Source organism: Macrobrachium nipponense, chromosome 4 (genome assembly GCF_015104395.2).
Source record: "Macrobrachium nipponense isolate FS-2020 chromosome 4, ASM1510439v2, whole genome shotgun sequence".
Taxonomy (NCBI): domain Eukaryota; kingdom Metazoa; phylum Arthropoda; class Malacostraca; order Decapoda; family Palaemonidae; genus Macrobrachium; species Macrobrachium nipponense.
In genome coordinates, this window is record NC_061100.1 from 126541845 (window position 1) to 126568525 (window position 26681).

General features: G+C 42.1%; 1 protein-coding gene across 4 annotated transcripts in view; it reads left to right on the forward strand.

Moving 5' to 3' along the window:
* LOC135211140 (cell cycle control protein 50A-like) overlaps positions 1–26681 on the forward strand; it is a 136411-nt gene that overhangs the window by 74195 nt on the left and 35535 nt on the right. For 2 of the 4 annotated variants that reach the window (XM_064244298.1, XM_064244297.1), the window contains exons 1-6: positions 83–242; positions 2175–2320; positions 2713–2865; positions 18705–18891; positions 20399–20530; positions 25236–25429. In XM_064244298.1, the coding sequence (XP_064100368.1) occupies positions 98–242; positions 2175–2320; positions 2713–2865; positions 18705–18891; positions 20399–20530; positions 25236–25429 (957 nt within the window). In that variant the 5' untranslated portion in view covers positions 83–97. Of the gene's footprint in view, positions 1–82; positions 243–2174; positions 2321–2712; positions 2866–18704; positions 18892–20398; positions 20531–25235; positions 25430–26681 lie in introns of those variants that run through there. The other 2 variants (XM_064244300.1, XM_064244299.1) reach the window with 1 other exon arrangement.

Sequence of the window (26681 nt, forward strand, 5' to 3'; positions counted from 1 at the left end):
TTTTAAAGTTATATACAATTACCATGGTGATGTAAAGAATTCGGTTGGAAATGACTAAAGGTCAGTAAATGTATGTGTGATAAGAGATCTTTGCATTATGGCAACTATTGAAATAGAGTCTCCTGCTAATGTGAGGATTTTAGAAAGAAAAGTGGTTATCCTTGAAAATCAGATTCATGACCTGAAGTATCGCATTATTAGCAATGAGAGGAAAGTGGCAGAGGAGAAACGACGTAAATTAGGTACTACTTATCTGTAATACTCTTGCTATTATATCCTTTTTTTTTTTTTTGCGCTATTAATTTTAATTATAATTGACTCATGTAATAAACAAAATGTTGATTTTTCCAAGATCCTTGACAATTTTGTATCATCACTTCTTTTTAGGACAAAAATTAGTACTATTAAATTGTACAATACAGTGAAAGTTTAAGTAGTAGCTACAAATTTGTATTTTTTCTTTCATCTTTTCATGGTTAGATTTCTATTGATACCATTTGCTGGTATTGTAATGACATTCAGTTTTTTGAAGGTGTGATGATGTGTCACTTAAACCAAAGCACTGCAATTTCTGAGGTGTCCTTTGCAGCTTGTACCTTTTGTCTTTGCTTCTGGGTAAATTCGAGGTTGGTAACTGGTGATGTGGATATATATTTTTTTTTTAGTTAAAATCACATTATCATGCAATTGGCTTCAGTCAGTATCAATTACAGCTAGGGTATCATCATTCTCAATTGTTAATGGTTGAAGAGAGAGTGGTGGAAAAATGAGAGGGTCTTGGGTGGTAAGCATAAACTAAAAACAAACAAAAAGGATAGATATAGGGAAAGTAAATTCAAAAGACAGAGAGGTAAGGAGTAATGAAGTTGTTACTGTACTGTGTTAGCGAGTTGAACCTTTGTTGGTAGATAAACAACCAGATTGGAGTGGTTGGTGGCTCAAGAAACTAAAATAGACATTGTAAAGAATTTGATATAAGAGACCCCATTTTTTTATATCTGTTGATCTAAGACTATGACAACATCCTGTAATCCAGTGCCTGTATACATTGTTATCAAGAGTTTATGATAAAAGATTGACATTTGCTGCTATAAATTATGTGACAAATTCCAGTTTATTCTGTGGTTATGGCTATTTATATGGTTAAAAATAGCCGAGCTCTGTTGTCCATACCTAACTGACCGTTTATATTGTATTAATCTCTGGGGAAGTGATTTTCCCATAAAACCGATGCAAGATTGGTCACAGTCCAGGCATAGGATTTCGTATACTCCTGTGTCTTTGGGAATTGTCTTTTGTTGGACATTAATCAGGGATTTGGGTAGGCAAAGGCAAAAAGGTTAGATTTTCAGAGGGTCTGGGTACATCCTAATACCTACAGTTCATTATTGTATGTGAGAGTGGTAGTAATTATGTAAATATATTAGTTTAAAATCCTTAGTAGTAGAAAGTTTTGTATTTCTTATATATTAGAGATGCTGTGGTCAGTTGAGAACTGCCTTGTTATTGTGGCCTGGGTTATTGAAAGGGAACTCAGTGAGGATGTTCGAAATGTATACGTACTGTAATTGTTGACATTATTAATTCTTGTTCAATTATTGCTGACCATCATTGAATTCACTTTTACATTTTTTTTTTACTTTTAATGATTTTGTATCCTATTTTTACTTTTAAATTTTTATTTACTTTTCTACATTTATTTACTTTTTTTTTCTTTTACTATAAAAGCTTTCAGTCTTAAGTGTAATGTATGTAGTAATAGTGATATTGTACGTACTATGTGACAGCTGCTTTACACTAGTAGTATTGCTTGGTCCAAAGTCCAGGTGTACTTAGAATACATACATCATTTATAGTGTGTGTACTTTTTTTAACTTACCTAATTTTCTTTTGTATGATGTACCTTGCCCTTGCATTTTCATAGGTGCGTTCCTTTTGAATATCTCTCTCTCTCCCCTCTCTTCTCTTCCTTGCTTCTCTTCTCCTCTCTCTTCGTCTCTCTCTCTCGTCCTACTTCTTCTATCTCTCATCTCTCTCTCTCCTCTCTCTCTCTCTCTCCTCTCTCTCTCTCTCTTTTGTTGAATTTACTGAAATGTGACATGATACTGGAATATTTTGCAACTTTTTTTATCTGGTTTACTGAGTTGTGACTGGAATTTTTCTTCATTTTTCAGACTCCAAATTCAAACAGAAATTCAAACAGCAGCGCTTACCAGCATGGCAGCCCATTCTTACAGCAGATACAGTCCTCCCAGCATTTTTCCTTATTGGATTACTCTTCATCCCACTTGGTGTTGCACTCTTGTACTTCTCTGAAAATGTGAGCTTTAATTCCTGCATTTATCTTCAAAATTGAGTAATATTATGTAATTCAATTTAATGAATGCTAAGGTTTGGTTTGGGGAAAGATCAGTATTTGAAGAAATATGGTTTGAAGGACTGTTTGAAGATGTGAATATTCATAGTTACTTAGGATGTTGCAATATTCTTATCTAAATTTGAAATTAAATAATAATTATAATGGTAGTTAAATTAAAGAGGTTCTAAGTCTTAGTTATCTTGCACATGGATGATTTTTATTAAAATTTGGAATTTAGACAAAGGGCTTTATATTTTTGCTATAAAATAGCCAAATAATGAAATGTCTAAGAGTCTGCCTGTTACCCATCAACAAATAATTATTTTTATACATATTTTTTATACATATTTTAGGTTCAGCAGTTTGAATTGGATTACACAGATTGTGTAAGTATTGATGCCACAGAATACAATGGACAGCCTTGCATGGAAGTTATAAGTAAAAATGTCTCATCTAAGTGTAGTTGTCTGGAACCTTTCACACTTGATAAGGATTTTGAGAAGAATGTGAGTATAGTTTTGAACTCTTTTAACATCTCTTGTAGATGTTTTTAATTATAAGATTTTTATTTTTATTAATTTGTAAGGTTTTGTAAGCAAGCACAAAGTGTATTCTTTGCTTAGTTATTTTTGTTAGATTTCATAAGTTTTATACAATGTACAAACTGTTGGCATATGGGAACCTTTTACACAAGTGCATGCACCAATTGCAAAAAAAGTAAGAGAGCACTTTTGCCTCTAAAGGGAAGTGTCACCCTTTAAGTGCAAAAATACCCAATTAAACAATGTCCAATCATTTTCCACTGGCAGAATATGAGATGTGTAAATGTTGCTAGTATCTATCAAGGATCAGTGCTTAGCCTTTTGCTATTTATATGGTGGTGAAAAATGCTACTGAGGAGTTCAGAGAAGAGGCCCCTGGAGCTGCATTATGTAATGTCCTAGTGTTAACAGAATAAGAGGCAGAGGTTTTTAAATGTGTAAAATTGAAAGAGTGGACTGGAGAGGAGATGACTGGAAGTCAGTGTTAACAAAGCAAAGTTTATCATGACAGGGAAGAAAGCAGAGAAAAAAAGCATAAGCAAAAAAGTGACCTTGTGGTTTTTATGGGATATTTGAAAGTTAACTCTGCACTGTATATTGAGTAAAACGATGGTGTTGCAGGAGTTGCTCATGTCTGTAGAACACCTCTATAAGTATTCACAGGGAATGTGTTGTCTATAGTCAGATGGTGTCAACTTTTAGGAGCAAGAATTCTACTCTACTAATAGAGTCAACGGGCTCGAGTTGGCCAACTCTGTCGACAGTATTCCAAAGGCCAAGGATCTGTTACTTCACCTGGCTCAGTCTCTGTGCATTATGATTTTCAGTCGACTTCCTTAACTACTCCTGATTCGTACTTGGTGATGTTGGGATGATACTTGTAATTTGCAGGTTTGTCTGTCAGAGTACGAATAGGCATTTGCTTCTTGAAGAATTTTAGCCCATAAGGAAGCTCCCTACATTGTAAGAGCTTTCCTTGTTAGGAAGCTTGGCCTCACCAGAGAATTTGTCAGAATAATCAGGCTCTGTTACAACTTGCTTTGTAACAAGCGACAGGCTCAATTACTGTATATTCTCAGCATAAGAGATTATGACTGACAACTAACATTCATTAAACTTTTAAGTAATCCATGACTGTCATTGTTGCCAGGTTCTGTGTTCATGTCCAGGTTTTGATTTTCATGAAGTCAAGTAACTTGAGTCAAAGAATTTTGACAAGTGTTACACTTACGCCATAGAATGGTCAACACTAAACCTAGTAAAGCTTACAAGACATCAGGATGGTGGAAAGACCATCAAAGATGCCTAGCAGGGTTATCCCTGGTCAGAAGCAAAGTCATAATGGAAAGGTTCCTTCTTTTAGTGAAATGAACAACATGATATTGGTTTGATAGTTCATTCTGTGTGAGGACCTTGTTTTTGGCAACTGAGGAATCAGGAAGGACAAACTACTTGTAGAAGGGCCATTGCATCCTCAAGTTTGACAGTTGGTGTAGGATTAGAGGAGAACTCAAGTGTGGACTTATTACCATGTAGATGAAGGAATGAGCAGTTGATCATTAGTCCTTTGAGATCCTGAGGCTTTAGCAGTGGATGTGTTTCTTTATATTTGGCCTGATTCACACTTATGAGCCTTCTCACTCTATCCACTGTGAGGAAGTATTTAGCAAATTTAAAGTTTGATAATTGCTCAATGACTCCTGTAGAGCCATAGTACCCTCAGAGCAAATTATTTTGGGCTTTCTAGCTGTCTTGGTAGATGTCTCTCATATTCTTCTGTCAAGGGGAAATCAACTCAAACTACAGAAATGCTTAACTTTCTTCTCCCAGTAAGGGGATTTTCTAAGGTATTGGTCTATCCTTAATTGGAAAACAACCATGGCCTTTTGTCAGAAGCAGCAGGTTGTGTATTGTTCTGGATGCTGTTCCAGAGGAATTTGTAGCACCTGTAACCTTGTGGATATCAAAGTTTCTCTGCTTTGTTAGATACAGTAGGAGTTTCTCACTCTACTTTCTAGCTTATCATTCCATGTTCTCCTTGGTATTGTTGTCATGTGGTATTAGGTCTGGCTGATGATCAGCACCTTAAGGTGTTGAGATCAGTTAAGATTGAAGCCTTTACTACTCAGTATCAATCTCTCCCTGGAATTCAGACACAGGCCTAAATTTTATCTGCAGATTCTTTTGATCCTCTAGAATGAGTTCCATTGGATTATTTACTATGAAATTTGCTTTTATTTAGCACCATTGGCAGTTAAAAGAGTAGATTTTTTTGCAAGCACTCGCCTGAAGGCTGTTGTAAAAGGACTGCTACTTTATCTTTTTGCTCCTTCTTCTCCAGGGCCTATTTGTCGCCGTAAGGATCTCAAGATGCCTGTCAAGAGGTCGAAGGTGGTGAGCACGGAGTTGGTGCAGCAGGAGTGTTTGCCTGCCCCTCTCACTGGTGCTTCCAAGAGTTCGACTCTGGGGGATTCTCCTTCAATCTTGAGTGTTCGGGATTCCTCTCCAACTCACGTTTGTATGTCTGCCACGCATGTGAGTCTGCCACGCCTGTGACCATTCACGGACATGTTAATGAGTCATCTGTTGGAGGAGTACGTAGTGATGTTCCTAGTCGTATAGTAGGTTTGTCTCAGGAGCCGACGTGTGGACCCAGCCCAGACAGGTTAATTGGTGTTTCGGGCCGTTCGGCTGCTGACCCTTCCGTTAATTTTAATGGGGAAGGTGGCTTAGAGGAGCTGATACATCCTTCTCTTCGTCGGTCTCCGTTACCGTAGCAGGAGGAGGGAGACACGCAAGAGTTTTTGTCTTCATTTTCGGAAGTTGTCGATCTCATTTGTGGGTTCAACAGTTTGGAAAGTAGGACTCAGGCTCGGTCGTCTTACACTCCTTTTTGCTTGGAGGCCTTGGTGGCAGCTACGTAGGATCCCAAATCATCGCTTCAGCTTCTCTTGTTGGGGCACGTCCAGTCGGTCTTGCATAAGCTTGACGCCTCTGTTTCGGACCAGGACGGTTTGCTTCGCTCTAGGGGCTCTGCCAAGCTACTACCACTGCCTCTCACAAGACATAGGAAGTACTATGCTACGAACTCTGCATTTTTCATGTTGCACCATCTTAACCCAGACGTCATTCGCCTGAAGCCGGGATTGACTTTGGAGCAGATGAGGTCGGTGGCTCCGTCCTTGTCTCCGTAAGATGCCTCAGCATTGAAATCTTCGGCAGCCTCCATGTTGCAGACGGTTTCTTGGCTGGACTTTTGGTCTGTGGTCATTGCCAAGATAGCTTCTGAGAGGTCCCCAGAAGGGTTGGTGAGTGCATCCTCGCATGCCAGTCTGTTGCAGTCCGGAGGCAAGGCGTTGTCGTATATGGCTCATCTCAGTGTTAATTTATGGGGAAACCTCCTTCTGATTAGAAGGGACGCAGCTTTGTTTAGGATGGAGAGATCAGTTGACACGGAGTCCTTGCTGGCATTGAGGAATGGAGATCTATTGGAGTTGCAATATTTGTTTCCTCGGACTGAGCTCAAGAATTCAATAGACCGGCGCCGGGCCGACACCAAAGACAGACTGGTGCACCAGGCCGTTTCTAAGTCAGAGTCTCGTCCTCAGAGACGTCTGGCTCCTCCTCCTCCTCCCCCCGTCCAGCAGCAGTCAAGAAGATTGTCACCTGGTAGGCCATCGAGGAATTAGAGTTCGGCAGGGCCTTCCCGTTCGACTCAGCCTAGGTCAGAGGATCAACGTCCCTTTTGCTCTCGTTCCTTTAAGCCAAGAAGGGGTCCCAAGGGGCAGAGGTAAAGGGGGCTGTCGGTAGGTTAGGTGCCTCTTCCTCTCCTGTGCCACGGGTGGGGGGGGTGCCTGGCCAGCCATTGGGCCAAGTGGCAGGGTTATGGGCTTCTCCTCCTCTGTCGGACAAGCCGCAGCTCAGGAAGGCACATCCTCCAGATTCTCTGAAGTTCTTGGCTCTTCGGGAGGAAGTGCAGAAGATGCTGGACAAGGATGCGATAGAGGAAGTGGTGCGTCCGTCTCCGGGGTTTTACAGTCACATCTTGGTGCCTAAGGCGTCGGTAGGATGGAGACCTGTCTTAGCGTATTTTGGCGCACTCTAAATAATGGAGAAGAGAACCAACGCTTTCTTCAATTTGAGAGCATTTCGTAACTTTTCTCGTCCTCGGACACAATCTCCCTTTGTCTGCCTTGGCTTGTCGTCTTGTCTTTTAAGGTCGCAGAGAGCCGAAGGCCGACTTTTGCTGTACAATGCTTATTGGTCCTTTAACCGTCTTTAATAGGAGGTTCGCTTTCTTTCTCTTTCCTGTGGGGAAATGAACTTGAGACTGACAGACATGCCGATGGATTTTCAGTCTGCTTGAGTTATTACCTTTTATATATGTTGTCTCGGCTCTGCGACTTCTTAGAGAGGTGGAGACGCCAACCCAGCGGAGTTTTAGCGAGGAAACAAGTAACTAAAACAAGTAACTCTCTTCTGATGCTGCAGGGTAATGTCCTCATGCTTATACTCACTCTGTTTGGAAGAAGTGAGAACACTTTCGCTTCCTGTCTGATTATGCAGTTCGGGATTATCTATTGGTAGTCTTATCTTATACCTTTCGGGGATAAGTGCAGATTCAGGTTCTGGGGTATGGACAGTTGCAGCCTCCTAACATACATGGAGAGACTTGGGACCAGTATGTTATATGGTGGAGACGGTGAAGGGCAGTTGTGATTCTTTGTGATTGTCCTCCACTAGTTTATTCTCCTTCTTATAGCTTCCCTTGTCTTCAGCAGAGATCTCTCATAAGTCTCTTTTAGTAGGAGATTGTATATAGTAGAGGGAATGATGGGCCAAGGGTAATTCTTTAGGAAGACACCCATAAGTAATTGGAGATATTCTTGGACATTTGGAGACTGAATAACAGTAATTGTCTGTCCATATACTTGTTGGTTTTCTAGCATGGTTTTAGTGCCTTTCCAAAGAATGGTCAGACTTGTGGTACACATGCAGAATGTATTCATTCCACTTACCATACATCCACAGTCATGCAAGTTCCTTCAAAGGGTTTTTACTAGAAGGTATTGCTGTTCTGTGCACTTTGTTTGGGTTAGTGTTCAGCCCTCTGTAATTTATGTCAGGGACTTGTTGCCCATTGGTAGATGGTGTCGACTTTAGGAGTAAGACACTTCCACTGAATCAGTTATTCAAGTTAGCCTACTCTGTGAACAGTATTCCAAAGGCCAAGGACCTGTTGCTTCTTCTGGTCCAATTTATATGCACTATATTGTTAATTCTTTATATCCCCATTCTTATCTATGGGGATGATATTTAATTATGCATGCTTGTTGGTCAAGATGAATAGGCATGTGCTGCTTGAAGATTTTAGACCGGAAAGAAACTTCCCATATGGTAAGGGCTTTTCCTCATTAGGAAACATGGCCGTATGGGTTATTTTCAGATAATCATGCTCAATTAATGTATTTTTTCAGCGTAAGAATTATGGCTTATTAATTACTTTAATTAAATTTGTAAGTAATCCAGAACTAACTTTGGCTCCAGGACTGTAGGAGGGACACTTTAACCAGGAATCGTCCATTTGGTTCTTAAACCTAAGTCCAAGTTTTGGTCTTTTCCCTCTGTCATGCAACACAGAGTTTAACTAGTGTCATTAACCTTTCATGCAACATAGGATGGTCAACTACACCTGGTGAAACTTTATAGATGTCAGGGCAGTGGAAAGACATCAGGATGCTTAGCAGGTTTATTCCCGGTCAGAAACAAAGTCTTTGTGGGAAGTTTGCTGCTTTGAGTGAAATGAAACAACATATTGGTTTGATCATCCATCCTGTGGACAGTGTTTTAGCAATTGGGGATTCAGGAAGAACAACTGCCTACAAGGGCCGTGACATCCATAAGTTTGGCACTTGGGTGGATTTAAGGAACACTCATTTAGCTTCCTAGCATGTAGATGAACAGGGACAGCCGAATGATTACTACTACTTTGTTGGCCCTCAGGCTTGAGCAGTGGATGTTTCATTAAATTTTGCCTAATTCAGACTCAGACCTGCCCTTTGTATCTACTCTGAATTCTATTTAGCAATTTCGTGTTCAAGAATTGCTTAGTCTCCTGTAGAGCCCTTGTAGCCTCAGGGCAAAACTTTTCAGAATTTCCAATGCTCATGGTAGATGTCTCATTCTTCCGTTGAGAAGAAATCAACTCTACTACACAATTCCATACAGTTCCATTGACGTAGGCATCTCCTTAACTGCTTGGAGAGGTTAGAATGACCCCTCCCAATAATAAGATTTTCAATTTATCATAGGATCTGGCCTTAATTTAAAACTGCCATGGCCTGGGGTCAGAAGCAGTGGTCTGTGTTTTGCTGAGGGTACCATTATGGAGGAATTTTCAGCACTGGAACCTTGTAGACGTTAATGTTTTCTGTTTAGAGGAGATAAGACTTTTCACTGTCTACTTCCAAAGTTATCGTTCCCTACGTACTTTCCTCAGTATTGCATCAAGTACTTTTAGATCTTGTTGAGGACCAGCACTGTAAGGTGTTGAGATTGAAGCCCCTTCATCTCTATATCAGTCTTTCTGGAGTTTAGATACGGGGCTAAATGCTATCTGAATTTACTGTACAACCTTTTATTTAGCAGTGGTTAATAAGTAAATTTGCTGTCAACACCCTTCTTTAAGCTGGTGTAAGGGAATGCTATTTTAGCTTTCTGCCTTAGAGCTGAGGGTGATGTTAAGGCTATGCTTTATAGTTCCCTGTAAGAATTCCAATCTAACCCCTTGTGGGGGGGGGGAAGAGGAAACTTCTCTATCCTGTTGGGCATTTAAATTTAAAGGTTAAACCTAGAACATTTTTATCATCCTTTTAGAGACTTTGAACATCTTTGTCAAAGGTAAATGCTGGAAGAGGCAAAATTAGCCTTTGGTTTTGTGGTTTTAAGAAAAACAGATGTTGTGGTCAAAGGTTAGCCTGGAAGAGGCAAAAATCAACCTTTTGTTTTGTGGTTTTAGAAAACCTAGAATGTATTTATGAAGGTTAAGCCTGGAAGAGGCAAAGTTAACCTTTTGTTTTGGGATTCTTAGAAACTTATAACGCCTTTGCCAATGGTTAAACTTAAGGCAAAGTTATCTTTTGTTTTGTGGTTTTAGAAAACCTAGAATGTATATGTGAAGGTTAAGCCTGGAAGAGGCAAAGTTAACCTTTTGTGTTATGATTTGTTCCGATACGTAATACAAACCCTCGGTCCTTTAACAATAGGAAGGTAACTAGCGGCAGCTGGGACGGTCGTAAGCTTCGAACAAGGGGAGAACGGTAGTTAACTTCTTGTCCGATCGTGCGCGCGGGTGTGAAGGACGTGTTCATCATCGCTCTCTGCCCATTTCATCGTCGTATGCTTTGTTTATATAGTGTTTTCTACTAATGGTTTGTTTGACTTGAAAATGAAACTGTAAGTACACTGTTTTCATTTTCATTACTTAATTATGAATCAACATGGAGCTATCGCCGTAGAGGCGGCAATTTCCGCTCTTTTCATGAAATTGACTTGAATTATGTCTCGGTGCCGAGGGCGGGCGCACTCGCGCCGAGTCATGTATTTTGGGCGAAAGTGTGTAATTGAAAGATGTAAGTACTCTTTTTCATTATATTTTTGCCCTGTGCGTTCGTTGCCGAGAGCGTGATTGCGCTCGGCACGAGCCTCTTATTTTGTATGAATAGAATGCAGTGAAAGTGGATTTGCAATGCAGTTTTCTTTTCATTTTCATTTATTAATTGCATCAAATTTAATTTTGGATCAATTTCCGCTCTTACCCGGGAATTAATCCTTACGATTTATTGCTGTGAAAGTGAAAATTGCAAGTGCAGTATTCTGTTTCATTTTCATATATATCTATTACCCGGGAATTGATCTTTCCCCCTTTAAGTTCTATGAAGTGAATTGCAAGTACAGTATTCTGTTTCATTTTCATATTACTTTTCACTGCTGTGCGGGGGTAGGGGAAGCGAAGGTCTGCCAGGAAGTCGTCGGAAAGCTCTCCCGCGACTCCCTTGGTATCTGATTCTTCGTCTTCTTTCCTGCCCCCCCCCCCGCTCAGCTTCCTCGTATTTTGTATTTGGGGTCTTCCTTCCGTTCGGGGTGGGGCATGTCTCCCCCCCCGTGCGTGAGGGAACCCCTCTTACTAATCTGTCTGTGCTACCGCAGGTGCTACATCCGTGGGAGACGACCTTGGACAGGTATGGGCCACTGCGGCTGCAGGGCGTGCCTAGCATCCACGATCTGCTGCAGCGTCTAGCGAGGTCTGGGGCGGTGACCTTGGAGTGGTCTCCACTACAACCTCCACGGCCGCTTATGCTGCTTCCCCCCGCTGGTCTACACTCCCCATGCTGTGTCGGTGACGCCGTCTGCTGCTTCTAGGGCCAGTCGCCGCTGTACCGAGGAGGGGTATGCCGCCGCCGCCTGTGTTTTCTTCGTGTTGCCTGCCCCAGACTTCCGCTGTTCCAGCAGCTCGCCCCTGGACCGGCCGCCAGTACCATCTACGAGGCGATGGCTGGGCCTGCCGTACCTGTCGCTGATGTGGTTCCCGCTACTGGCTTGGCTGTCCCTTCTGTGTTTACCGCTGCCGCTGTTCCTGCCGCTCCTGAGCTGGTTGCTGTTCCTGTCGCTCCTGGTTCCTGCGCCTGTCCATGCTGGTCCTGCCCATGGTGTGTCTTCCCCAGTCCCAGGTCCTTCCGGACAGGTGCAGTCGGGCCGTGTTGCTTCGGCAATAGGCCCGACTCCGGCCTGGATGGAGGACCTGACGACTGTCCTGCGTGAGCTGACGAAGAAGAGGAAGGTGTCATCTTCGTCTTTGTCTGCTGCTGCCTCTTCCCCTTTTAAGGCCCATAAGCCGAAGAAGAAGAAGGCTGCCTCCCCCCCCTAAGAAGTCTCCTTCGGGAACTTCTAAGGGCCCGTCCCACCTCGGTGGGACGGGGGGTCCTTCTGCTGGTCCTCCTGCTCCTTTGGGAGCGGGGCCCGTCTCCCCTTCCGTAAGGAAGAGATAGACAGGGACCAGAGGAGTATCGGTTAGCACTGGTACTTCCTCGCCTGGTGCTAGCGGCGATGCTGCTTTGCCAGGTTCCGGCTTGGTCTCTCGTTCGCGGGAGATCCCGAGTGTACGCTCTCCCTCGGGAGACCGTGCAGCCAAAGTTTCGGCGCCAGAGTTCGCTCGGCGCCAAGACCACGGCACGGAGCAGAAGGCTGGCGAGAACCGCTCAGGTGACTCTCGCCAGGCCAGCGGCCGCTCTCGCAGCGACCAGCTGGTAACCGGGTTTTCCCCCTAAGAAGACTCCTTCGGGAACTTCGAAGGGCTCGTCACACTCCGGTGTGACGGGGGGTTCTTCTGCTGGTCCTCCTGTTCCTTCGGGAACGGGGCCCGTCTCCCCTTCTGAGAAGAAGAAGAAGACGGGGACCAAGGGTGTGCTGGCTACCGCTGGTACACCCTCGCCTGGTCTTGGCAGCTCTGCTGCTAAGCCAGGTACCGGCTCGGTTTCTCGTCCGCGAGAAGTTCCGAGTGTACGGTCTCCTTCGGGTGACCGTGCAGCCAAAGTTAAGACGCCTGAGTTCGCTCAGCGTCATGACCGAGGCACGGAGCAGAAGACTGTTGAGAGCCGCTTAGGTGACTCTCGCCAGGCCAGCGGCCGCTCTCGTAGCGACCAGCCGGTACCTCGGGTGGACGTGACGGTCTCTGACCGGCCACGGGTTGAGGCTGGGAAGAGGTCCCCCAGGTCCCCTCGACCGACGGTACCAGCCTCGGCTGGTACCAGCGGTTTGACGTGCCGCGAGGACGCTCACCGCGAAAGCGAGCTCTGCAGGTCACCTGACCGCCGCTCCCACAGGGACCGGGCGGATACGGTGACCAGCAGCAGCTCGTCTGACGCACGGGACCGGGGTCGACGTGCTCAGTCGAGCCGCTCGCCACAGGTGAGCGGCACGGCCAGGCCTGCAGATCGATCCCCACCGCGGGTTGGTGATCGGCTGCAGCCCCCCACGTACGCTGGTCCTGCCAGCGAGCGGGGGGGGGGAGCGTCAGGTCTGTCTCTCCACTACCTTCAACTTCCTCGGGCTACACCGGGAAGAGCGAGGTAGCTAGGAGTGATCGTGAGAGGTGCGCCGCTCACGATCCCGTCACGACGCCGCACGTGCCACGTATGGTCTTAGGACCAACCAGGACGTACGCGCAAGTGATTGGAGGCGACCGTCAGGGGGGGGAGGGGGTAGCGTCAGTTCTGTCTCTCTTATACCTTCAACTTCCTCGGCATACGCCAGGAAGAGCGAGGTATATAGGAGTGATCGTGAGAGATCCGCCGCTCACGATCCCGTCACGACGCCGCACGTGCCAGGTATGGTCTTAGGACCAGCCAGGACGTACGCGCAAGTGATTGGAGGCAACCGTCAGGGACCTGTTGCTGGTCCTTCTTCTGAAGGAGGAGGGTCTTGGGAGCTGCTCTTGTTGGAGGGACTGGACGGTCCTACTCCTCAAGACGCTGTAACTAACGAGATTCAGAGTAACTTTGCCCAGGTTATTGCACTGATTCGTCAGCACAACGACCTGGGGGAAGGATCGCCGCTCCCACCAGCAGAGCCCATGTCTCTGCTCGAGTCGTTTTGGGGCCCGAGAGGGAACCCAAACCGACGGTGGGTTTGCCGCGATCGGAGCTTGCCGATTCTGTCTTGAACCAGAGTCTCTCGTCTCCGTACAAGAAGGCTCTCTCAGTTCTGGCCGGTCGATCAAGCTACTTCCACCTCCTCTACTGCGACAGCGGCGTTTCTACGTGTCTTCGGACACCGTATTTAAATACTCCTTCGGTCCTCCTGAGAGGTTTCGACCTCGACGAGGACTGGAATGAGTCTGAGGACGGTATCGGCTCTCTCCTGTCAGGTGTCGATCAGCCCCACCCAGACGACGTTCACAGTGGCGGCAGACCCTTACCTACAGTGAGAGTTCGTAACCCTCCTCGGGGAAAACGTTTTCTCCTGACGATACGTTTTCCCAGACTCGGCGATGGCTGCTCCTACTCTTCTCCAACTGCTAGTTCCACTGGGAAGGCGAGCGAGTATCCAATTCCTCCCCCATTCCCTCTCTCCTTACGGCTACGAGGGAAAGGGGAGGGATCCTACAGAGATTTCTCTGTAGGATCCCACGTTGGGGACTGCGCTACCGGGGGGACCTTCGGGTCCTACCTGACGTAAGCCCCGGTCGTTGAGGAGGGATTCTCGATTTCTACGGGAATCGAGAGGACCACCAGCCGATATCGTTTGACGAATTCGGTGGGGGTTTCGCAGACTGCTTAGAATTCTACGGAATTTCTAGCGCATTCAGAGTGTTCGAGTTTTTTACGATCTCCAAACAGGCGAGACCACCGTCCAAAGTGAGCGAGACGAGAATCCCCGATATGTTACACGATAATCGGGAACCTCGCCTATGCTCGAATTCCTGGAATTTCTAGCATTGGGAAGAAGACTGCTGCTGAAAGAAGACTATCTCACAGTAGGCGACCAACCTGGAATAGAGAAGAACGGACGGGAATATCCAGTTTGGCTTGAACTATCGTCTTAGTATTCTGTTCACCATTGAAGCTTTCCTTCGAGGAAGACTTCTTCACTCTCTTTGATAGAGATCGAAGGTGGTCGATCTCCAATCCTTATTTTGTTTTCTTGAAGGAAAGAATTTAGGATGGAGATCGTTGTTCAGAATCCTACAAATATACTACGTATATTAACCTCGCGACATGATTCTGCTAAGCAGTTGAATTGTCCGAGGGGTAGGCGCATATCCTAGTTACTCTACGGATTGCGACTTAGACGAGTATTCTAATTGAACTACAACTCGGGGTTGCCTGCAACCTCCCAGGAGTTTCCAGTTTCAATTTTATATACTTATGGTGTTGTCACAACAACACCATTTAAGCTTTTATATTTACCGAAATTCGTTTCGCATAAATATAATTGCTCGAGCATATCTTTTTATGCTCGGTGGTTCTAGCCGAACGCATTCCTTAGTGGAAAGGATTACTTGGCAACTCAGGATGACGAGTCAGCGACGGCTACTGCGTATCGAATTGCCCGAGGCATTTCAGTACCAGCTGCCGCTTCGAGATGCACGGTTGGCTATGTCTTTCTCACCTGCTTTGATTGAATACCAACCGTATCTCTGCCCAACAATCACGGACTTAAGTCTCTGATTAACGGGGATTCTCGCATACATGAATGACCATATACTGCTGTGACGCTAGTATTCATCGTCTTCGGTATTGCGAGAATTTTAAACAGAGATATCTATTCGACTCTCATCTTTCTGTTTACCGCACGGTAACAGAATTCTGTAATAGTCTCTTGCTGCATCGTATCTCGATAATGCGAATGATTTTTGCGGAATCTGAGTTTGTCCTCAAAATATCTTGTATTCGGAGGTGTGCAATTGTTCATTGTTCACCCCGGATTAGCAGATGTATTGAAAGACATCGCCTACTCCCACACCTGCCAGCTCTACTTCCAAACGTTCAGCCCATGAGAAGCAGTTCTTCAGGCGGCTCTCCCCTGTGTTTCATTACTGAAGAATGCCCCGCTTTCATTGCACACCGGACAGCAATGAAATGGCGGTTAGCGTTTTCAGTCATTTGTAAGCACAGGTTTAGAATCTTGAGATTCCTTCTCTCGATTCAGCTGGAAGACGTAGGTTGCATTCATTGCCTACCTTCGTCTTCAACGTCACATAGTGTTGTTTCTCCTTAAGCTGAGATTCAACCTCTATGAGATTTTCTTGCCATCAGGGACCTCGGTCTTTTGAAGGCAATTGACTTTCGCCATTTGAGCTTATGCATTAAGAGAATCATCACCGCGCCGTCCGGCATCGGTGACTAACAAATATATTATTTGTTTGGTCTCTCAGCATAACTCTTTAAAGGGCGAAGGTCACGTGACTTACCCGGATGCTTGGACAACTTGCCTCTACCGATTCCGAACCAGTCAGTCGGCAGCTGTCAGAGCGCCCGAGTCAGTTACGAACTATGCTGTGGACTTAGTTCGGTTGTTCCAGAGCAATCATTACTTCGTCTTAATAGCTTGTCAGTATGAGTACTGTACATAACCAAAGTCGAGAAGAGGGATAGGTCATACGACTATTCCCTTCTTTTCGTCTTAGGTAACTGCATGACTTCTCTTGAGAAGTCAAGCACAAAGGGATGGGGATTTGTGACGCTCGATTTCGTACCGATCTTCGTAGCGAAGACTCAGAACCCTTCGGTAACTGACGATTGGTTCGAGTCCTTCACAATACCCTCCCTAATGGACTTCACCGCCTCCGATACGAAGGCTATGCTGCTTTGTCCTGTGAAGGCGCGACGGAGCTGTCTGAAGAAACTCGACACCCAGGATGAGTGTGGACGCCTCTTCATCATTCTCTCGCGTTCCGCAAGAACTTCTCCGTGGCGCAGGTAGTGAAGGCAGGCGCCTGGTCCAACCGGACCGCATGCACCTCCTTCTACCTTCGGGATATTGCCCACAGTTCCTTGGATCTTTTTCCTTGGGAACCGTGGTGGTTGCTCAACACGTTGTGTAGTTAACCCAGACCCTCGCAGGCTGAACAGCATCGAGTCCTGGTGTGACCGTAAGAATGGATGAGGAATGAGAGTGTGACTGGCTCCTCTTCCCATCTTTTTCTTCCCTCTACCTCTGGGTAGAGGGACACGGTCGTCACCCTGCTGGGTAAGGACGAGATGCAGGTAAGCTACTCAATAGAGCACCATCACTGAAAGGGATAGGAGTAAATATCCACCACTTCCTCCAACAAGGGGGAGGAAGTGGATGCCAACTTGAGACAAATCCATCATTTTATGATTGTCTCTTGCAAACAGGAACAAGTTCTTGCTTGCTGGTACGAAGAGATACGCTTGCCTCTCTCTTAGTACTTGGCCCAGAGGTCTGACCATTGATCCTGCGGTGCACACCCCGATCAATCGGACAGAGGTTTGGATCCCTCCCTTGCTCTTACGACCAGGGAGGCACTCCAGGGTTGGACGAACACCAGTTTGTTCACCAAAAAGACTCAGATTCCTCCCACCAAGAAGTGAGTCTTCCTATTGTTAAAGGACCGAGGGTTAGTATTACGTATCGGAACAAATGACAATTTGTCGAAAATTGCATTTTTCCTAACTATACAAACCTGAGGTCCTTTAACAATAGGAAGGTAACTAGCGGCAGCTGGGACGGTCGTAAGCTTCGAACAAGGGGAGAACAGTAGTTAACTGCTTGTCCGATCGTGCGCGCGCCCACGCGCCCGAGAGGTGAAGAATCACTTTTGCTTTAGGCCCATGCAAAAAGTTGCAGAGTGAGGGGTGGCATGAGGTGGGACTATATGTAAAGGACCTCAGGTTTGTATAGTTAGGAAAAATGCAATTTTCGACAAATTGTCATTTTTAGAAACTTTGTCAAGGAACACAAGGTCCTCTGTGACATAATGGATAGGCTAGTGTATGAGAACTAGCTCCATATCTTCTACCTTATTGAAGTTAAACGTTCATAATGTGAGCAGCAGTTGCAACTTCATTTAGTGTTAAGTCAATTGGTCGCTCCAGAATAGGATTGATGTGTCACAGTAGAAGTACAATTCAGTTTTTGCCGGATCACTACCTTAAGTATACAGAATTGTGTTTGAAAACAGTAAAGCCCTTAATCCACAACTAGTAGTGGGTAGTCTTTTCCTGAACTGAAAAAAAGCAATTCTTTAGGCTCTTTTATTTAAATCCCGGGGTTTTAATATTTTGGGGAGCGTGAAGGTACAAATTTTGTATAGGAGCATACCTTTATATTGTAAAGGTATTCATTTTAAGTGACTGTCGTTTGATAGGGCTTTTGGACCCAGGCATAGGGGTCCCTAATTCTGCTTGCATTTCATGCTTGCTGAATCGAAGCGGTTTTCTCCGCAAGGCTACTCTTTGCTGCATACGTATGAGAGCCTTGCTCCCTGAATGGAATCCAACTTCTGGTGGTAGTAAAATCCACCAAGGATTCCAGATCAGGTGAGAATGTTTGGGTTTCGTATAAGAAACCTTTAGCTCGAATGGCTGAGCGGAATTTTGTCTAGCTGCACTACCCACCATCCTCTTCTTAATGTGGGAATCAGCTAATTTAACAGTAGGTAAGATTCATCTCAAATAATATAAATTTTCATAATAAAATTTATTATTTGGATACTTACCTACTGTTAAATTGGCTAAATCTCCCCGCCGATTAGGCTAGTCGGCATTCAAACAAAAAAAATCGAATGGCTACCCGGATGACTGTCTAGTTTACCTGTTCTCCATCAGGTGTGTTTCAAATGTTTTAGCTCTTGTCAGAATTCTCCTTGACAGCCCACTAAGTTGTGGGAAGGCTGGGTGGGTCTACTTTAACAGTAGGTAAGTATCCAAATAATAAATTTTATTATGAAAATTTATATTTAACTTATGCAAGATGTATTAAGACAAACCATGTAAAGTGAATTGACCCTAACTGAAAAGCCAAGTAGATGCTGAGGAGTAGCTAAAGTTACACTCTTGATATATTTTTTCAGTTACTAAAAGATGAAAATCCCAGCAAGCATTTTTTTTTTGATGTGTTCGATAAACTCCATAAATGTTTGTGCCTAATAATGCTTTTTTTTTCTTGCCATAAAGGAGAATTTTTTTTAAGTTTGCTAACCACGTTCCTTAAAAGTTTGCAAGTTATTGTGCACTGAAAATTTTGAAGGTGAATAATCATATAAATCTTGTTATTTTTAGGTTTATATGTACTATGGCTTGGATAATTTCTACCAAAACCACCGACGATATGTAAAATCCAGGTATGACTACCAGTTGCTTGGGAAAAAGGTTACGACTGTCCCTTCAGATTGTGAGCCTTTTGGCAAAGATCAAGATGGGAATATTTATGCTCCATGTGGTGCTATTGCCAACTCTATGTTCAATGGTAAGAGGAAGTTAAAAAAAACTAGTGTAACTGTGTAAGATTGTGTCTTTGCAGTGTTTAATGGTTTTTCAAAATGTAAAATTTCATTAGAATTTTGAATTGACCTCTAAATCAAATTTTTATATTTGATGGATCTTAAATAGTTTTAATTAGTCAAGACCTGTGTTGATGAAATACAAGTTAAATGTGGACTAATACAAATCCTAATATATTATATCCCCCTACACAATCTGCTGATTGTAGGGAAAGTAGACTGACACTGAGGATGTTTTGTCGATGACTTACAGTACTAAGGACATTACTAAGGATATTTCTCAATATAATACTGAGAACATAATACTCTAAAATCAATTGGTGTTTCACTTCATCTCATCTCGCATGTTATCGCCATCTCTGGATTCCTAAACATTATGATCAGAAATTTTAATCCCTTGTTTTTGCAGTTCCAATTCTTATTCTCTTTCCTTCCTGATTTCTTTCCCCTAAGCCATATCTACTATCTCCTGTGACGCAAATTAGGTCTCCTCCTATCAGCATACCATCCGAATATAGCACTTCTGTTATAGTACATGACAAGCTTTCCCAGAATTCTTGGATTTCTTCAGGTCTTCCTGAGTGTGATGAGTAAACCAAAACCATGCATTACGGTCTTTTGTAAGCTTATCATGATGCTCATTATCTTTTAATTATTAACCCTGCTTTTGTCACATCTTAAGCCATTCCCTTTGATCAGTATGACTGTTGTGTCATGTTTTAGTGCCATTCCATAAACATTTATATTCTGTAAGACTACTGATGGTTTTTGTGCTGGTTACTTTATTTCATACTTCTGGGCCACATCGAATGCTCATGTTTCTTGTTATCAGTATTTCAACAACTTCCCTATATTTTATCACCATTGGTGTAACATTTATAGTGCTTGGTTTTGTGTTTTAATTGTTTCTTTATGCTTTTCTTGCCATGCAGAAACCCACTGTGATTTCTGTTGTAATATAAGTAATTTTGTGCAGTATTCCATCAGTCATTATCATATTAGGATTGGATATCCAAAACAAACTTATTGATTAGTTGGCTGTAGTTATACAGAAACCTTGTCATGTACTGAGGTACAGTGTATTTGTACTGATTTGAAAGTATGAAAATATAAACTAACTCATAATTGCAGTTACTGTACATATAATACGGGACTTTCATATATATGTAGTACTAGAGTATAGTGGCTTTTTAAGGGAAATTGGGAAAACCTCAGAGAAAATGGCAAATAAAAAACAAGCCTCTTCAGAAGTCCCAAGGATGCTATTGGATCAGAATTTTACTGAAGTATGCTATGTAGCTCCTTTGCTGAGGGCTTTCCTTTAATTCTCAAAACATTTGGAATCATACCAAGTCTTGACTTTTGGTTCATTAAAGTTTTGTAACTTTATTTCATGTTAATGATAATTACTTTTATAGAGATATATGTATATTGTGTATAAGTGTGTGTGTTATATATTTCTCTCATCCTCAGACACACTCAAACTATACCGGAAGGCGAGCCCTGAAAATGAAGAAATCAAGTTACTTAAAAGAGGCATTGCTTGGCCCACAGATCGAACACTCAAGTTCAAAAACCCTCCTGGTGCACTCAACCAGACTGAAGGTACGGTAATTATTAAGTACAGTTTGATAGTGATAATGGAACTAAATACTATTATCATCACCGTCATTGATATTTTTATGTTCAGTTCCCCTTGTTGCAGTTAGGCACCGGATGAATTTTCTGCACCTGCTCTTGTCTGAATCCCCCTCCAGTCCAAGTTCATATCCATATCCTTTGTGGATCTTCCCACTGGCTGTTGCACTGCTACATGAACACCTTTTCTTAACTGACTTCTTTTCTTGACTTATGTGCTGAAGTCATCTTAGTACAGTAGTACCTCAAGATACAAAATTAATCCGTTCCGAGGTGCCTTTCATATCATGAGGTTTTCGTATCTTGGACCACATTTTACATGTAAAATGGCTAATCCGTTCCAAGCCCTCCAAATACACCCAAGTAAATTTCATAATAAAGGTAAATTGACCTATAAACAATGAAATACTACAACAATTTGGACCATTCAGTATGTAACTTTATAATAAAAATGCAAAACCTGTAAATAAAGTGTATATTAGTGTACAAGAAATATTATTACTGTAACGTAAAATGTGGAAGCTTACCTTTCGAGTGAGGCTATCTCCCAAAGTGGCGGCAGAGGAGGAGGAGGACAAACGGCAGATATGTACAGTTAACTTTACGAAACACATAGAAAAATGTCAGAAAAACAAACTAAACTTTACAAAACACATTAACAAAACTGTAACACTTAACTTTACAAAAAACTTAAAATAAAATTTATTTTGTCTTTTTTTTATTTTTACATTTCTTTTTACTTTTTTATACTTTACGTAATTTCAATTTCTTCACCACCAAATGGATGCCAGTCCGTTTGCGGAGTTTTTCGAACCACCCATGAGAAGCCTTGAACTCTGGGGTTGCCGTTGATGTCCCCTCTCTGCCGTCGTCTTCGGCTTGGGCAATCAAATCGCCAAAAATAGCGCTGGCCTTCTGGCAGATTGCCGTCTCGGTTACGTATGTAGTACATATACTAATTAGGTTCTCACAACACGATAAAGTAGCACAACGAAATCACTAACGAATTTACGTTGCTAAACGAAATCGTTGGACCGAACGAATGCTGCATGAGTACGATAAAGATTCTGGTACGAGGTGGCCGGGGTAGGGACGCCACCACGTACGTACGTATAAGATGCATGATGGGAGGGATGCTGTCCAATAGGAGAGAAGGATCTCATGGCTTGGCTAGCATCAGGAACCAATGGGAGAGCAGGAGGATGGTGGCAAGTCTACTAGAACTAAGATGGCGGCGCGTGGCGTGAGTTTCAAAATTGTTATTGGGCGAATCTCGGACTTTCAGAAACCTTTCGTATCTTGAAAACTTTTCGTATGTAGAGCAGTAAAATTTTTCGTGTCAGCTTTCGTATCTCGAGTTTTTCGTAAGTTGGGCCTTTCGTATCTCGAGGTACCACTGTACAGTAATTAAAAATCTCTTATTTTCCAATATTTGAACACCAAATCAGTGAGCTGCTTCCTTGTTTCCAGTCAGTTCCAGTTAATAAGCTTGGTTTTTGTAGTTACACCTTCAAAATCTCCGGGTGTTAGGTATGTCTATGCATCTGCTGTGTGGTAAAGCTCTGGTCTTGTATATCTCATAAGTGTTTGTTACTGTATTCAGTGACGGGTATATCTATACATCAGTAGACAAACCAAATCTATCTATGTCATCCAGGCTGTTGTTACTTTGCTGTAACAATCCAGTATATTTTCATATTACAGAAGTGATATGTTTCCAGTGGTTTACCCTTCACAGTAATAAAAAACCTATTCCTTTATTTGACACTTGTAACTGTTAAGTGTTAGGCATAAAAAATCCATTCGTTTCATCTTAGCTTAATGAAAAGTTTATAGTTTTGTGGAATTCCGTTCAAAATACTTACAGTATATACTCGCATATCATGTGACTTTTGAAGACCTAATTTTGGAGCTCATTTTAAGGGAGTTGCATCACACATGAGATATAAAATTGTCATATGTTTACCCTGGATTTTCCACACAGTTGCCACTTCTCCCAAGGTAGGTACTTCTGCCCCACCTACCTCTCTCTCTCTCTCTCTCTCTCTCTCTCTCTCTCTCTCTCTCTCTCTCTCTCTCTCTCTCTCTCTCTCTCTCTCTCTCTTGTGTTCAGCCTCTGACCACCATTCTTGATTTGCTTTGGAGCAAATCCTTCTAACTGTCCTTTTGCTTACTTTGGCGGCTTTTGCTGTGTCCCCCGTTGGCCTTTTCATCTAAAAAGTACTGATTAACTTTATAAATGATTTCCTTAGTCTGATTATGCAGGCGGGGGCAGCGAGAAGCGAGAGATGTTTACATGGTGGGTCCGTGACACAGAATGACCTTGTTGGACTGAGGTGGCAACAGAGCACTAACCTAGCACAGAGGGGTTGTCAAATCTCAGGAAAACATTTTTAGTAACATTCATTTTCCCATCAAAAACTTAGTCATTCATAAACATATGAAGTTTTATTATGAAACAGTAATTACCATATGTTTAGTTAGTGTAAAAAATATCAGAGACATTTCTTCATCACTGTCGTGGCATATTTAGAGAACTGTGGCAACTGTGCGGCCAATGCCTTAGTGGCCAAAAAGGCTGAGTTTGACTATAGTATTATTTGATAAAATACAAACATAATAAATATGCATCTTTTCTATGGATCTTTTAAAAAGTTGTTTTACTTTACTGCATCCAATAATATTGTACATGTATGTATTTTCATATTACTATTGTTGTATTATAAAATACAAAAATAGCAATCAGTGTTTTGGTTTGGAAATCAGCTGGGGATGATTGCAAGGTAAGTTTATTTTGCTGTATTGAGGTCAAATCAAAGCAATTTTCTTGCTTCTAGTTAGCATAAATGAATCTCAAGATACTCTATTGATATAGGACCAGGTTATTTTACTTTATACGAAGTATTTTCACATCAAAATATCACTTGAATTCACATCGTGTGAACGGAATTTAGTTATTTTTATTGTTAGCAAATGGCGCTGAGGGCATGTTTATACCTTAAAAAATAAACAGATTGCGTTTGATATTTTCACTTGATTTCATCGGAATACTATAAGCTTTACATATTATCTTTTATCGGAGTAAAAACAGTAAAATGTGTTCTTTCATGCCAAATAGTTTTGATTAAAACACATTTCACTCAAATTTTGTTCATGGTTGAGTTTGATGTTGCTATACCGAATTTTCCATGTTGCAAATGCACGATAATAGACGTTAGCAGATGAACATTCTTTCCTCAGCTTCAGGTACAACCAGCAGCTTAAATTTAGCAGTGTACGCCCTTGCCAATCTTTTCTCCATAGCAAATGAGGATATAGTAATGTAAAAATATATCAGTCCTACTGTATTTAACGTCATTTGTAACATAACTACGGTAATTTTTTACTATGGTACGATGGTAGAAGTGCAAGAAAACTGCTTTAGTTATTGGATTTGGTTGGTCATAGCAAATCAGCTGTTTATAGCAGTATGCATTTACACAACAAGTATTAACATTACTGATGATACTTTTAGCTCTCTCTTTTACTCTTTTTGACTTAACGATGATGGGACAGATAAAGAGATGGAGGAAGAGGGGTTAGCCTAACTAAAAAAATGGGATAGATAAACAGGAGGAAAAGAGGTTAGCCTATTGTAGTTTCGCCTCAAAAATTGAACTCAGATGTTACAGGAGATACTTGATCAGATCATTGCTTTAGGGTGCAAAATTGCGGGCTGCATGATATGCAAGATCGCCTCATGGTCATGGTCAATGTAAAAGGAGGAAGTGATTATCTTTAGGAAGATCAAAAGAGGGTTTTAACTTGAAGTTTTCTTGGAAACAAGAAACGTCTTGATGATGAATGTGAGGAAAAAAAAGGTCGCTGGAGTTGCAGATTCATAGATTATACTTTCTATTCTTCAATCATTGCAAATGAAATTATGCTAATGTATTGTTACAAGTTACGATGATATTTTGCACTCTTTCTATTGATCTTGTATCTTAAGTCCAAATACCCTAAGAGGATTTACCATGGATGTATTGGAGAGTAGGATCAAACCAAAATTACTTTTATTCCTAAGGGCAAGGATTGAAAAGGAATAAACATGAGTCACTTCAAATGAAGTACAATTGGCAGCATGGGAGGAAACGCCTAAAATGACTAGAAGGTTTGGAGATAGTATAGCATATAGAAACACTCAGTGACCATCCTCCATGTAATTTATTTTATAGATTCTTCCATAACAATGATAAAAAAGCAGTGGTTCAGTGCTGATTTTGGATGAATACCAAAATTCTTCTTAAATTCTTGTGATATACTTATAACTGTATTCACTTAAAATCTAGTGTCATGTCAGACAAACATCTTGGCTTAGCCTTTCTTGTACCTCCTGCCGTAGTGTTGTGAGATGTGTATAACATTCCATATTTGTAGAATGAGCATTGACTTACGTTTCCATTTGAATAGTACATAAAAGAATGTTTAATAATGTGAAATCTACTCATTTGTTATATTTTACCACCCTTTTTTTTATTTTGTTAAGCTTTTCAGTAATGTATTTTTTATTTAGGATGCAAAAGGTTTCTTTTATGCTATATTGATTTTAAGGGATAGGTGAATAAAAGATTGCTAGCTTTCCTTTGATTTCTTTCAAAAGACCTGATAAAAACACTCCAAAAATTCTTTTCAGCTTTTGCAGGTACAGCGAAGCCTCTTTATTGGACAAAGAGTGTCTTTGATTTAGATCCAGATGATCCAGAAAACAATGGTTTCCAGAATGAAGACCTAATAGTGTGGATGAGGAGCGCTGCTTTCCCAAAATTCCGCAAGCTTTACAGGAAGATTGATCATTCAGAGATTGGGTACAAGTTTGGATTGCCAGCTGTGAGTAGTTTTTCACTATCAGTGTAGCAATACATAACAAAATATAGTGTTTGGTGAGATGACAATGACAGACCCAGGTCTGGAGTTCTCTCTCAATCTTTTGAGCCCCATATCCCATTTGGTTGCCAAGAAAAGTTTTTGTGTCAGGATCTTACGTCCTTTCTTTCACTATTTAATGAACTTCTTATTGGTATATAATTTTTGTATGTATGGAATTTTTTTTTTCACCACAAACAACCCAATTCATCATGTGTTGCCATACTTCGTTGTAACAAAATATCAGGTGCTTATGCTTTCCCAGGATAATGATTATTGTCATTACTGTGGAAGGACTTCCTCTCTAAGGGCAATGTTATTAACCCCTTTGGTACTGCAAGCACTTCATACCTTTCAGTATCATATTCTGCATTCATGTTAACTATTACCAAGACCACAATTTTTCATGAGCATGAAGATTCTCTCTTTTTGTGCTGTATTAGATACATAAAGGTATTGCATGATATTACAAGTAAGTATTTGACAGATTGATGATAGTAATAATAATAATAATGAACCAAACAAAAACTTCTATCAGTTTTCTTCTGAAGATTGAAAAAGAAACCCACAAAATCACTTTGTAACTTGTTTACTTCTAAGTATTTACATTTAGTTTTATTACACACTCAAGTACTTTCAGGCCCTATCTGTGGCCCATTTTCAAGAGATGTTTGGGATGTTAGCCTGGGTCAAGGCCCAGCAGTCTTCTGGAACTTCTTCTCGTTGAGCTGTCATTTATGTGATGGCTGTTCTGGTTTCCTTGAGAGTTGCCAATCCCCTCTTGTCGCTCTGATATCCTGAGCTGATGGTCAATGGGATTAATCCTTGAGGTAAGGGTGTGGTCACCAAAAGTCTGTTGGGCAGGAAACCTAATCTCCAGGTCAGCAGGGTCAATCTTAGCTTTTAATATCAAAGCTCGGCTTATGGGATCTTCTGAGGTAAAACCTTTGTTTCCTTCTATTACTTTAATCTCTCTGATTACTTTAATCTCTCTGATGAGTGCACCTTCTACTACCCTCCTGAGACTAATTTTGTTGCTTTTGTATATAAGCCTACTGTTTTTGAAATCCATCCTATGGTCATTTTCCCAACAATGCCTAGCTTTAGCACTCCCCTGAGAGTTAAGTTGTACTGCCCCTCTATGTTCTTGGATTCTAGTCCTTAGTCCCCTACCTGATTCCCCCACATATCTGTCTCCACGATTGTTGCAATTGAT